Consider the following 13,245-nt stretch of genomic DNA (forward strand, 5'->3'; position numbering starts at 1 on the left):
ACGTTTTCCCCGAGGACAATAAGACACGAACCTCTTCCGGCTGTGAAACATGGCGGCGCCCATTGGAAGGACCACATTTGGGAGCGGGACCATAAGGCACTTCCGGCCGGGTTCAGCTCTTCCCCGAGCCCGGGACGCGGGCTTCAGGCATGGGGTTAGATGGTCTGGCGCGGCTGCATGGGCTCTTCGCCGTCTACAAGCCCCCGGGGCTAAAGTGGAAGCATCTGCGCGATACCGTGGAGCTGCAGCTTTTGAAAGGTGAGTGCCTCGAGCGAGACCCACGATCCCGCTCCCATTTTCCCGGGAGGCCATCTTCGCTTCTGATCCATGCTGCAAAATAAAGTCATGTGACCTAGTCGTCTGGGCAGAGCGGTTTCCTAATCGACTGTTCTATACACTCCTCGCCTTCCCCTGTGTTCAAATGGGTAAACAGACTCAGTATTGTCCGTTGTCATAAATAGTTAATAGGTAGTAAAATCAGGATTTAAACCCAAGTCTGTTTCTTAACTTCTGCTTTCAGAAGTAGAGTACTCTAAAATCTCTAAAACGCCTTGGACAGAAGTAGTCAGTGAGTTTACAGTATAACAACAATAACAAGTATGATGTGTTGAGGGCCTACTGTGTACTAGGCGCTGTGTGGGCTTTCATTTGTCTTCTACATCTCCATACTTAGCTGTCCCTCCACCCCCCACCCCCTGTGTTCAGACAGAATCGACAAGATGTTCTTTACTTGTGTGTGCTCAGGTCTCAATGCTGGGAAGCGACCTGCCTCTGAACATCGCGTTCGCTTACTGCTGGGCCCCGTGGAAGGCAGTGAAGAGAAGGAGCTGACCCTCACAGCCACCAGTGTGCCCACCCTCGTCGACCATCCGCTGGGTAAAGCACATTCAGGAAGGGGCCTGGATGTCACTTCCCAGGAAATCCCTGCCCAGAGTCAGGGTCCTAGCCAGAGCTCAGACTCCTTCTGTCCCAAATCAGTGTAGGGCCACAGTGGGGATGCAGTATTTGACCAGGGATTGGCACAATTTCCTGGAAAGGGCCAGATAGTCAATATTTTAGGCTTTGCAGGCTCACCTCTGCCATTGTAGTGCGGAAGCAGCAGCTATAGACAGTATGTAGAGCAATGAGCCGTGCTGTGTTCCAATAAAACTTTACTGGTGGATGCTGATATTTGAATTTCATATAATTTCGTATGTCATGAAAATTATCCTCTTGATTTTTTTGAACCATTGAAAAATGTAAAAACCATTTTAATTTGTGGGCCATAAAAAAAAAAAACAGGCTTGAGGATTTGACTTGTGGACTATAGTTCGTTGACCTCTATTATTCTGGGACTCCAGGTAGGAATTGACACCCTCAGGTAGAAGTCATAAAGAGGGAGTTTTGGGCTCCTGTGAAAGAGTGACTTTTAAAAAAAATTTATTTTATTGAAGTACAGTTGATTTACAGTGTTGTGTTAATTTTTGCTGTACAGCAAAGTGATTCAGTTATACATATATGTATGTTCTTTTTCATATTCTTTTCCATTATGGTTTATCACAGGATACTGAATATAGTTCCCTGTGCTATACGGTAGAACCTTGTTGTTTACCCATTCTGTATATAATAGCTTGTATCTGCTAATCCCAAACTCCCAATCCATCCCTCCCCTACTCCTCCTCCCCCTCGGCAACCACAAGTCTGTACTCTGTGTCTGTGAAGAGTGACTTACTATAGTCAACAAAGCTGCCCAACAGTGAAACTAGTTCTGACACTGAGCCCCTGTCATTAGACATGAATAAAGCATGTGTTGGGGAGGCTCTATAGGAGGGCTAAGGAGCTTGACCAGGAACCTCTAAAACCCCTTGGAGAGAAGTAATCAGTGAGTTTACAGTATAACAACAATAACAAGTCTGATGTGTTGAGGACCTACTCTGTACGGGGTACTGTGTTAAGCTTTTCCCAAATACTACCCCACTGAATCCTGTGAGGTGGGTCCTAGTCCCATTTCACAAATGAGGAAACTGATGCTCAGTGTTGACTAATGTTAAGTCATGTAGCCTGGATTCAGTAGGCTCTTAACCACCCCATACTGATCTCCTAGGTTCCTCTTGATCTACAGAAGTGTAAAAGCATCTAGCTCATTCCTGCATTCATTCATTTTTTTCCCAGCTTTCTTGAGGTATAGCTGATATACAAAAAAACTATACATACTTAATGTATACTAATTTGATGGGTCATTCATTCTTTCGGGAAATGGGTTATTTCCCAAGCAGTCAGCGAGTTCTGGGCTCTGGGGGTAGAACTGTGAACACACAGACCCAGACCCTGCTTTAGGGAGCTCACAGCCTCCGTTTTCTCCCTGGGAGAGTGGCCAGGACTCTCCTTCTACAGGAGCTGGATAGGGAACCCCCCAAGTCTTTTTTTTTTTTTTTTGGTACGCAGGCTTCTCACTGCTGTGGCCTCTCCCGCCACGGAGCACAGGCTCCGGATTCGCAGGCTCAGCGGCCATGGCTCACGGACCCAGCCGCTCCGTGGCATGTGGGATCTTCCCAGACCGGGGCACGAACCCGTGTCCCCTGCATCGGTAGGCGGACTCTCAACCACTGCGTCACCAGGGAAGCCCTCCCCCCCAGTCTTGATTCCAGTGTTCTGCCCAGTCCACTCACAGTGTCTCATGGGGGGAATGGTGATGGATGGACTTAACAGGCCTCCTGGGTTGCCCTTTCTCTGGGCCCAAGAAACTGAAGAAGTGGTTTTGGGCCCCAAATTCCACGGTGAGGAAGCCTGAAAGTCCAGCCTGATGCTGGCTTGGGCTCCATGAGGCTACATTCTAGGAATGAGGTCGCCATGCAGCCCAAAGCCATCCTGGAGGCTGGATTCTTTGAGGAAAAGGACCTCGTTTGTTTTTTTCCAGTACGTGGACCAGCATTCACCAGCCTGAAGATTGGCATGGGGCACCGACTGGATGCCCAGGCGTCTGGGGTGCTTGGTAGGTGGTGTGGTGAGCCTGGGGTGCAATGATAGAGGCTTGGGAGAGGATTGGGGAGCTCCCAGGAGCCCAGCCCATTTCTAACCTGACAGCCATTTCCCGCTACTGCCTTGCTCCCCTGATTCCTGCCAAGTCTGATGCTCTGGAGAGGTGCCTGGTGGGAAGGGGCAAGTCGTGATCACCCACATTTATCAAGTGATTCCTGCCTGTGACGCGTGGTTTGAAACTCTTTGTGCACATGCGTTCACCATAATAACCTTATTTGGTAGATACCATATGATTTTAGGAAGAAAGTCAGGCTCCAGGAGCATAGGTAACTCATCCTGGGTCACGTGCCTAGTGAATGTCCCTGGACCAGAGAGGGAAAACCGTCATCGCTTGCATGGGGCAGCCAAGTGTGTGACCCTGGCCCCACTGGCTGGGCTCTGGATGTCACTGGAGCTGGACGCACAAAGCCCTGAGTCATGAGCCATCTGTGTCCCCAGGGTCAGGCGGTGGCCACGTCCTTCATACACAACAGTCACAGCAACTTGTCTTGCTTCCTGGGACACAGGCAGGCGGACGTGATCTCATGCCCCCCTCCCTCCAGGAGTGATGGATGGTCATTCTTTCCTTCAGCCAGAGGGAGACACAGACCGGAGGAAAGGCAGGGAGTGGCCACAATGCCCCCATTTATTTGCCGGCTTATTCCTTCGTGTGCATTGCCTCGATCATCACAACACCCACAGGGCTCAGACAGTATTTTTATCCCCATTTTACTGATGGGGAGCCTGAGACCCAAGGAGGTTAAAGGACATGCTTAGAGCCACCCCAGATGTGAATGTAGGTCTGTGTGACTGGGCCAGTGGTCTCTTACTTCTGAGTGCATCAGGACCCCAGGGAGCTTGCTAAGGATCCCTAGGCCCCCGCCCCAACACAAGTCAGAGTCAGTATATATAATGGTGGGTCCCGGAAATCTGCATTTTCATCTATGCACAGAGGCGCTCACTTGTTCCCTGTAGAAGAAGCTCTTCTTGCCCCCTTGCTGGCTTCCACAGCCTTGGAAGTGGGAGTATTCTGCTGGAGGGGGTGAGGGTTGGAGGACCCAGGGGAACAGGACGGGGGAGCCAGGTGTGAGATCAGGCTGGGTGCCTTGCAGTGCTCGGCGTGGGACGTGGACGAAGGCTCCTCACCGACTTGTACAATGCTCACCTCACCAAGGTATGGGGGCTGGGGACGGCCTGCTTATCCCTTGGCCCTTTCCCTGGGGGTCACTGGTACGATTCTGAAGCAGAGATGATTCCATGGAGAATATCCAGGCCATCAGCAGGCATTTTTTTGGGGGGGTCATATACCAAGGTAGGCTGTAACATCTTAATGACAGCTGGCATTATCGCATACTGGCTACTCTGTGCTGAGCACTGGACGCGGACTCCCTTGTGGATGCCTTACAGCGTCCCCGTAAAATGGGATCTATTGTTAACCCATTTTACAGATGAGAGAATGAGGCTCAGGAGACGACGCTTGCTCGGGATCACACAGCCTTTAAGGGACAGAGTTGGGATTTGAACCTGGTTCTGTCTGACACTGTCTGGGTGTCAGGAAGCTTGCATCCATGCTGGGCTGCAGGGTCTGGCGTCACGATCATGTGCAGAGACGCCACATTAGAAGGCCCGTGTTTTTAGTGGTTAAGAGCATAGATTCTGAAGCCAAGTTTTCGCTTCAAAACTCAGATTGTACCACTCTGCCAGTTCTGTCTCCTTGGGTGGATTACTTAACATCTGTGTGCCTCCGTTTCCTCATCTTGGAAATGGGAGTGATCGTAGTACCTCCTCTGTACGGTTGCTTTGAATATTTAATCAGTGACCATATGTAATATGCTCAGCACAGCCACTGGCACGTGGCAGATGCTCAATCGATGTCACTGTTGTCATCCTATCATCGTCATTACTGTTATTTGACGCAGAGGCAGGTAGCTGCACAGATCGTATCTGGAGGGGAGAGAGAAGCTGACAGAGCATCCTGGGAGGGGCCTGGCATTATGAGTTGTCAGGTTGGGCAGAAGTGGAGAGGTGTGGAGGCCCGGGGTTGTTGCAGGGTGGCTCGGGGCACCCTTTGCAGGCTGCTGATGCTTCCTGTCATAGGAGAGGGAGTCGGGTGTCCTTCCCCAGGGGCAGCTGAGCAGGGGATGAGCACCTGAACTCCCTGAGGGGAGACCTGAGGGCCCCCCCAGCCTCAGTCTAGCACCTCTAGTCGAGCTCCTGGGCCACACCTCCCTCCTTGCCATGGCGGTTTAGAGCCGAGAGGCTGATCATACCTCCCTCTCCCTGTCCTCGCAGGATTACACAGTACACGGCCTCCTGGGCAAAGCCACAGACGACTTCTGTGAAGACGGGCGGCTGGTGGAGAAGACGACGTACGGTGAGAGCCCATGGGAGTCCAGGGCGGGCGGGAGGGGCGGTCGCGGCTGCCTCTTCATTTGCTTCCTTTGATTCTTCACCCTGACGTGGGCCGTGAGGGCCCCCGCTCAGTTATTCTCAGACACACCAAGCCGGGGCTGGCTGTTGGCATGGACGTGTGATTCTGACTTCCAGGAATGCCCTGTGCTCCCCTGTGCTCTGCTTAAATGTTACCTCCTTAAATGGTTTCAGTGTACTGTCAGAAAAGTAATCAACTAATGACTAGTGATTATTTAATATCTGTCTCCCCACCAGAATGTCAACCATGAGAGCAGGAACTGTGTAGTTCCACTCCTGTGGTCACACACAACACAGCGCCTGGGACGTGGGAGGTGCTGTATTGATGGATGGATGGATGGATGGATGGGTAGATGGGTGGATGCATGGGTGGGTGGATGGATGGCTTAGTCTTCATTTCTCACTCTCCCCATGTTCTCAGACGTCCTATATGATCTGTTGCATTTGCTTATTTGAAGTTTTTTGAGCACCAACCACGTGGCAGGCACTGGGGGCAGGGGCCGGAGGCATATGATGAATCAGATGGGGTCCCCAATCTTAGGCCTCACAGTCTAGCAGGGAGATCAGACACACACCTCTGCATCTCCTGGAGAAGATTAAAAACATGTGGCGAAGCAGTGCTGTCTATATATTTGTACTCGTATGTGTGTGTCAACATCCAAAAAATGTCTAAAGACAACTACCAAGTTGACACTTCTGAGAGGGAGGAAGCCAGAATTTGGAGGAGGGGAGATGTTTGTTGGTGTTAATCTAAATTTTTTGAAGAAGATTCTTGTATCAATTATATAATTAAAAATAGGGGGGCTTCCCTGGTGGCGCAGTGGTTGAGAGTCCGCCTGCTGATGCAGGGGACATGGGTTCGTGCCCCGGTCCGGGAAGATCCCACATGCCGCAGAGCGGCTGGGCCCGTGAGCCATGGCCGCTGAGCCTGCGTGTCCGGAGCCTGTGCTCTGCAATGGGAGAGGCCGCAACAGTGAGAGGCCCATGTACCGCAAAAAAAAAAAAAAAAATAGGACTTCCCTGGTGGTGCAGTGGTTGAGAATCTGCCTGCCAATGCAGGGGACACGGGTTCAAGCCCTGTTCTGGGAAGATCCCACATGCCGCGGAGCAACTAAGCCCGTGCGCCACAACTACTGAGCCTGTGCTCTAGAGCCCACGAACCACAACTACTGCAGCCCGCGCACCTAGATCCTGTGCTCTGCAACAAAGAGAAGCCACCGCAATGAGAAGTCCACATACCACAACAAAGAGTAGCCCCTGCTCGCCGCACCTAGAGGAAGCCCGCGCACAGCAACAAAGACCCAATGCAGCCAAAAATAAATAAATTTAAATAAATAAATACTGTAGGGACTTCCCTGGTGGTCCAGTGGTTAGGACTGTGCGCTTTCACTGACAGGGCCCGGGTTCAGTCCCTGGTTGGCGGGGCCTGGGTCCAAAAAACAATAAAAATAAAAATAATGACAAAAACACTAAAGAAAACTAAGTGCTGGGAAAGAGACCCAGATGCAGAGTAGCGGGAGCCAAAAGGAAGAAGCCACGAGCTCTAAGAGGGGCTTCCTGGAGCAGGCGGCATTTGAGCCGGGCTGTAAATGAGTGGGGAGGAGGCTGCAGCAGGTGCCTCCAGATAAGACAACAGCATGAATGAGACCAGACAGAAGGGATGGGAGGCCCAGGCCCTTCCCAGCTGGCCAGGCCTTAGTCACCACACCTGCTCCCAGAGCTCTGGCCTGTGGAGGCAGAAGTTGGTGGCTGCCCCAGCTGGCCCGCAGGCTCGGCCTCCCTGCAGTCCGTGGGCATCCCCAGGCTTTGCTGCTGCCTGCTCCACGGTCACTTGGTTGGACCAGCAGGCAGAGCCACTCCCACTTCTTGCCACCCATTTCTGCATTTGGACAGATGGCACCCTCCCTCCTGGTGTCCCTGGCCTGAAAAACCCCAGACTGGGGCTCAGGCGACCTGGCTTACAGTATGGGGCAAGGGGCTTCCCTGGTGGTGCAGTGCTTGAGAATCCTCCTGCCAATGCAGGGGATACGGGTTCGATCCTTGGTCCGGGAAGATCCCACACGCCTCAGAGCAATTAAGCCCGTGCGCCACAACTACTGAGCCTGTGCTCTAGAGCCCGCGAGCCACAACTACTGAAGCCCGCGCACCTAGAGCCTGTGCTCTGCAGCAAGAGAAGCCACCGCAATGAGAAGCCTGCACACTGCAACAAAGAGTAGCCCCCGCTCACCGCAACTAGAGAAAGCCAGCGTGCAGCAACGAAGACCCAGCACAGCCAAAGATAAATAAATAAAATAAATAAATTTATAAAAAAAGAAGAAAGAATATGGGGCAAATCACATCACATCTTTGGAGCCTCATTTCCAGAAGAAAGTGTTCTTAACTTGGGGTGTGTGAGCCCCTTGAAAATGTCCTCAAAATGTTGAGTTCATGTGTATCTTTCTGAGAAGCGGGTCCAGAGCCTTCATAAGATTCTCAAAGGACTCTCAACCCCCTAAATGGGAACCCTGGGACCAGAGGATGCTCTGGGACCCCATCTAGGTTCCAAGGACAGGGCTGGTTTGTGGGAAGGGAATTTGCCAGTTTGCCTCCTCAGTGGGCACCTATGTGCTGACCATCCCCTGGCTTTTCCAGACCATGTGACCAGAGAGAAGCTGGAGCGAATCCTGGCCCTGATCCAAGGTTCCCATCAGAAGGCTCTGGTGATGTAAGTGAGGCCTGACCCACACCCCCCTGAAAGGGGACCCTCAAGGAAGTGCTGGAAGGGCAAGAAGTTGCCCACAAGGCTCCCTGTAGGCTCCGCCCACTCTGGGGCAAATTCCAAAACCAGACACAAGCACCCATTCCTTCCACAGCCTGCAGAAGTGTTTCTTTGTGCTGGGTCTTGGGCCAGCCCCTGGGGAGACCAAGGGGAACAAGAGATCCCAGCTGGCCTCCTAGGGAGTATATGAGCTAAGGGAGAGGAGAGCTAGGGGTGCGCACCCTCACGGCACAGAACCAGGGGGCGGAAGTGGTCAACACGGGGATGACCGTTGAAGCCAGGGAGAGTGTGAGAGGGGGTCAGAGCCTGCAGTTAGGGACTGGAGGGGACAGGAGAAGGCTGCTGCGAAGGTGGCTAGAGGGGCAGGGAAGGTGGAAAGTGAATGAAGAGCTTCAGGCAAGGCATGAATAGGGCAGGGCCAGGGGTAGGCAGTCAACTGCCCACTCTGGTCCTTCCTGATCCCCAGGTACTCCAACGTTGACCTACAGAGCCAGGAGGCCTATGAGATGGCCGTGAGCGGCGTGATCCGGCCCATGAACAAGTCCCCGATGCTGATAACTGGCATCCGATGCCTCCAGTTTGCGCCGCCAGAATTCCTCTTAGGTAAGTTGCTCCAGGAAGTTGGGAGCAGCGCCACGGGGCTCCTGGGTTTGGGGAGTCACTGTGGAAGGCCCTTGCAGAGGCCAGCACGTGTGAGCCCTAAGCTCTGCTGGCCAAGGCACCGGGGGCCGACTTCCTTCCTAGCCTAAGGCTGGACTTGGCTGATCACACAGCACACAGAACAAATGATGTCCTATCTCCTGCCAAGTCCCCCTTTGAAGCCAGACCTTAACAAGCAGAGATTATATTTAGTGGCTCGTTTCCAGAGCCACCCAGTGTTTCAAGTCATTTTGCGGCATCAGACACCACTCTCCCCTCCCGGATCCCACCCAACTCAGCAACCCGACCACCACTTCTTTCTTTGTTTATCGTATTAACAGGGCTCCTTGCTCCTTTTCTTTTTTTTTTTTTAACAGCTTTATTGCAGTATAATTGCTTTACAATGGTGTGTTAGTTTCTGCTTTATAACAAAGTGAATCAGCTGTACATATACATATGTCCCCATATCTCCTCCCTCTTATGTCTCCCTCCCACCTTCCCTATCCCACCCCTCTAGGTGGTCACAAAGCACCGAGCTGATCTCCCTGTGCTATCTTGCTCCTTTTCTTGAGTGCTGACCAAGACTCTCCTGATGCTATGTGCCTTATAGAAATTATCTCTTAGATTCCTCACAATCACTCATATTACAGATGAGCAAACCAAGCCTTAGAGCAGCACTTTGCGAACTTTAACCTGCCCACTATCACCTGGGGTTCTTCTTTTTTTTTTTTTTTCCCCCTGGCCATGCCACATGGCTTGCGGGATCCTTGTTCCCTGACCAGGGATTGAACCCAGGCCCCGGCAGTAAAAGCGCTTAGTCCTAACCGGTGGACCGACAGAGATTTCCCAACCTGGGATTCTTCTTAAAAGGCAAATTCTAGGAATTCCCTGGTGGTCCAGTGGTTAGGACTTGGCACTTTCACTGCAGGGGGGCATGGGTTCAATCCCTGTTTGGGGAATTAGGATCCTACAAGCTGCGAGACCAAAAAAAAAAAAAAAAAAAGGCAAATTGTGACTCAGCAGGTCTGGGTGGGGCCTGAGATTCTGCATGTCTAACAAACTTTCAGGACCGACCCTGGGCTACACTTTGAAGAACAAAGCCCTAGAGAAGTAAAGTGTCTTGCTAAGGTTATTACACAGCCAGGAGGTCTCAAGGGGTGTGGATCTAGATCAGCGGACACCAGAGGCCGTGCTTCTGACCACCGCCTCTGTTGTTTGTCCCTGGCAGAGGTGCAGTGCATGCATGAGACGCAGAAGCAGCTGCGAAGGCTGGTGCACGAAATTGGCCTGGAACTGAAGAGCACTGCTGTCTGCACCCAGGTGCGGCGTACACGCGATGGTTTCTTCACCCTGGACGATGCCCTCCTAAGGACCCAATGGGACCTACCCAGCATCCAGGATGCCATCCAGTCCGCAGCACCCCAAGTGGCAGCAGAGCTGGAGAAGAACTGGAGGCTGGGGCTGGGCACCCAGCAGCCCTCCAGTCCAGGCTGGCCCTGGGACTCCGAGGGGCCAAGCTCTGCCTTGGGGCTGGAGAGCCATACGGGACATTGAAAGGCCAGGCAGCTGGTGGAGCAGTGGGTGTATAAAGATAAGAATTGTTCATGAGCCAGAACTGATGACTGTGCAGAACATGGCGGGGGCGGGGGGCGGGAGCTTTTTAACATGTGACAGAAAACTCTGAAGCTGTAAGAGAAAAGATCAACAGGGACTTCCCTGGTGGTCCAGTGGTTAGGACTTGGTGCTTTTGCTGCCAGGGCCCCGGGTTCAATCCCTGGTCGGGGAACTAAGATCCTGCAAGCTGCATGGCACGGCCAAAAAAAAAAAAAAAGATCAACAGACTTGGCCTAGTTAAAAAGAAAAAGACTTCTGTACAGAGGAAAAGATGCTAAACAAATGACAGACCGATAAAAATATTTGTTATATATTTAAGAACTAATATCTATAATATATAAAGAGCTCTTATAAAACAATAAAAAAAGATGACAAGAAAATGGGTCAAATGACATGAATTGTGTGTTTATACAGCAAAAGAAATCCAAATGGCCAGTAAACCTGAAATGATGCTCAACCTCTCTAATAATGAAAGACATTCAGATGAAAATGAGATGACTTTTCCTTGCCTTTCAAATAAATTAAGATAACACCCAGTATTGGGGAGGATGTGAGAAGATGGGCAATCTGTACTGTTGGTAGGAATATACAACTGTGTAACCTTTTAGGAGTAATTTGGTAGCATGTATCAACATTTAAAATATTCCTTCCCCGGGGAATTCCCTCATGGTCCAGTGGTTAGAATTCAGCACTTTCACTGCCGTGGCCCAGGTTCAATCCCTGGTCAGGGAACTAAGATCCCACAAGCCTCACAGCATGGCCAAAATACAATAGAGTAAAATAAAATAAAATACTCCTGCCCTAACCAACAAGGACCTACTGTATAGCACAGGGAACTATACTCAATATTTTTAATAACCTATAAGGGAAAAGAATACAAAAAAGAATATATATAACTGAATCACTTTGCTGTACACCTGAAACTAACACCACGTTATAAATCAACTATAATAAACCAACAAACAAATACTCCTGCCCTATGACTTAGCGGGTACAGTTTCAGGAATTTGTCTTCTGGAGTAGGTTGCAGAATGTTTTAGGTACATAGGTGTTCATGGCTACACTGTAATAGTAGCCAACGGGAAATGTAGGGACTTCCCTGGTGGTCCAGTGGCTAAGACTCCATGCTCCCAGTGCAGGGGGCCCAGATTTGATCCCTGGTCAGGGAACTAGATACCACATGCCACAACTAAGAGTTTGCGTGCCACAGCTAAAGAGATCTGGCACGTGACAATGAAGATCCCGAGTGCTGCAACTAAGATCCAGCGTAGCCAGACAAATATATATATATATATATTTAAAAACAGGAAATGTGATTACCATCCATCAGTAAGGGACTGGTTAAATAAATATGGCATGTGCAGGGTCAAAAGTCTCTATTCTTGGGACTTCCCTGGTGGTCCAGTGGTAAAGAAGCTACCTTCCACCGCAGGGGACGCGGGTTTGATCCCTGGTCAGGGAACTAAGATTCCCACATGCCAGCATGCCACAGCTAGAGAGCCCGGGTGCCACAAACTACAGGGCCCACACGCTCTGGAGTCCGTGCACCACAACTAGAGAGAAACCCAAGAAGACTGTACACCGTAATGAAAAGATCTCTCATCCCTCAACAAAGTGCCACAACTAAGACCCGACACAGCGCCCCCCCGGGAAAAGAAAATAAATAAATAAATATTTTTAAAAAAGTATCATTCTCGGGCTTCCCTGGTGGCGCAGTGGTTGAGAGTCCGCCTGCCGATGCAGGGGACACAGGTTTGTGCCCCGGTCCGGGAAGATCCCACGTGCCGCGGAGCTGCTGGGCCCGTGAGCCATGGCCGTTGAGCCTGCGTGTCCAGAGCCTGTGCTCCACAATGGGAGAGGCCACAACAGTGAGAGGCCCATGTACCGCCAAAAAAAAAAAAGTATCATTCTCTTGGTTTTGGACACCTTGGCTTTATGTGTCTTTTTTTTTTGGCTGCACGGCACGCGGGATCCTACTTCCCTGACCAGGGATTGAACCCGCATGTCCTGCAGTGGGAGCGCGGAGTCTTAACCACTGGACCGCCAGGGAAATTCCTTGGCATGACTGTCTTTTAACCTCTTTCCATGTGGGTATTTCCCACTCAGAACACTTGGGCTAGAAGGAACGAGTTACCCTCTGGCCAGGGCTCTGATTTGTGCCCTGAAGGGGAGCACTGCATGTCTCTTGTCCCTGCTGTCCTCCTGGGAGAGGGGGCCCAGCCACTGAGGCTCCCTCGCCTTCACTCGGGCAGCCCGCAGCTTGGAGCAGCGCCGAGCTGATGAGGCCTCAAAAGCTCAGCCCCCCTCATGCGGAACAGAACAATGATTTCACCCACCTCGTGAGGTTGTTGTGAGGACAAATGAAGTCATGGGCAGGTGCTTGTCCTGTAAGAACTGCTCTCTACATATGAGCTGTACCCTTGCTGTGGCTCCTTTCTCCTGAACGGTGCCACCCAAGAGGGTGGTCACAGGGTCAGAGGCCTTCTCTCTATCACCTCTTGTTTCTCTGGCATAAAAATGAGTTGGGAGCTGGGTCAGTACTGCCTCAGCTAGATGATCAAGGTCAACAACAACGGTAAGTCATGCTGCAAGTATGTGCTCTTGATAGGATGTGATGAAAATGGCCCTTCGCCTCTAGTCTTCCTCCCAACACCCCATAACCCCAATATAATCCTGAGAAGTACATCAGACAAATGCCGGTTGCGGGGCCTCCTACAAAATACCTGAGCCGTCCTCAGAACTGTCAAGGTCATCAGAAGCAGTGAAGTCTTAGAAACCACCATAGTCAAGAGGAGCCTGAAGAGACT

The 13,245-nt window shown here is 51.2% G+C and overlaps 1 protein-coding gene across 1 annotated transcript; it reads left to right on the forward strand.

Moving 5' to 3' along the window:
- The first annotated feature begins 58 nt into the window (after positions 1-58).
- Positions 59-11,367, forward strand: TRUB2 (TruB pseudouridine synthase family member 2). The gene is made up of 8 exons (XM_081236755.1): positions 59-258; positions 745-876; positions 2,897-2,971; positions 4,110-4,171; positions 5,290-5,371; positions 8,059-8,131; positions 8,652-8,788; positions 10,053-11,367. The coding sequence occupies exons 1-8, from the start codon at positions 150-152 to the stop codon at positions 10,376-10,378; spliced, it is 996 nt and encodes a 331-aa protein (XP_081092881.1). The 5' UTR covers positions 59-149; the 3' UTR covers positions 10,379-11,367.
- The last annotated feature ends 1,878 nt before the right edge of the window (positions 11,368-13,245 follow it).

Source organism: Mesoplodon bidens, assembly GCF_964165515.1.
Source record: "Mesoplodon bidens genome assembly, chromosome: 6".
NCBI classification, from domain to species: Eukaryota; Metazoa; Chordata; class Mammalia; order Artiodactyla; family Ziphiidae; genus Mesoplodon; species Mesoplodon bidens.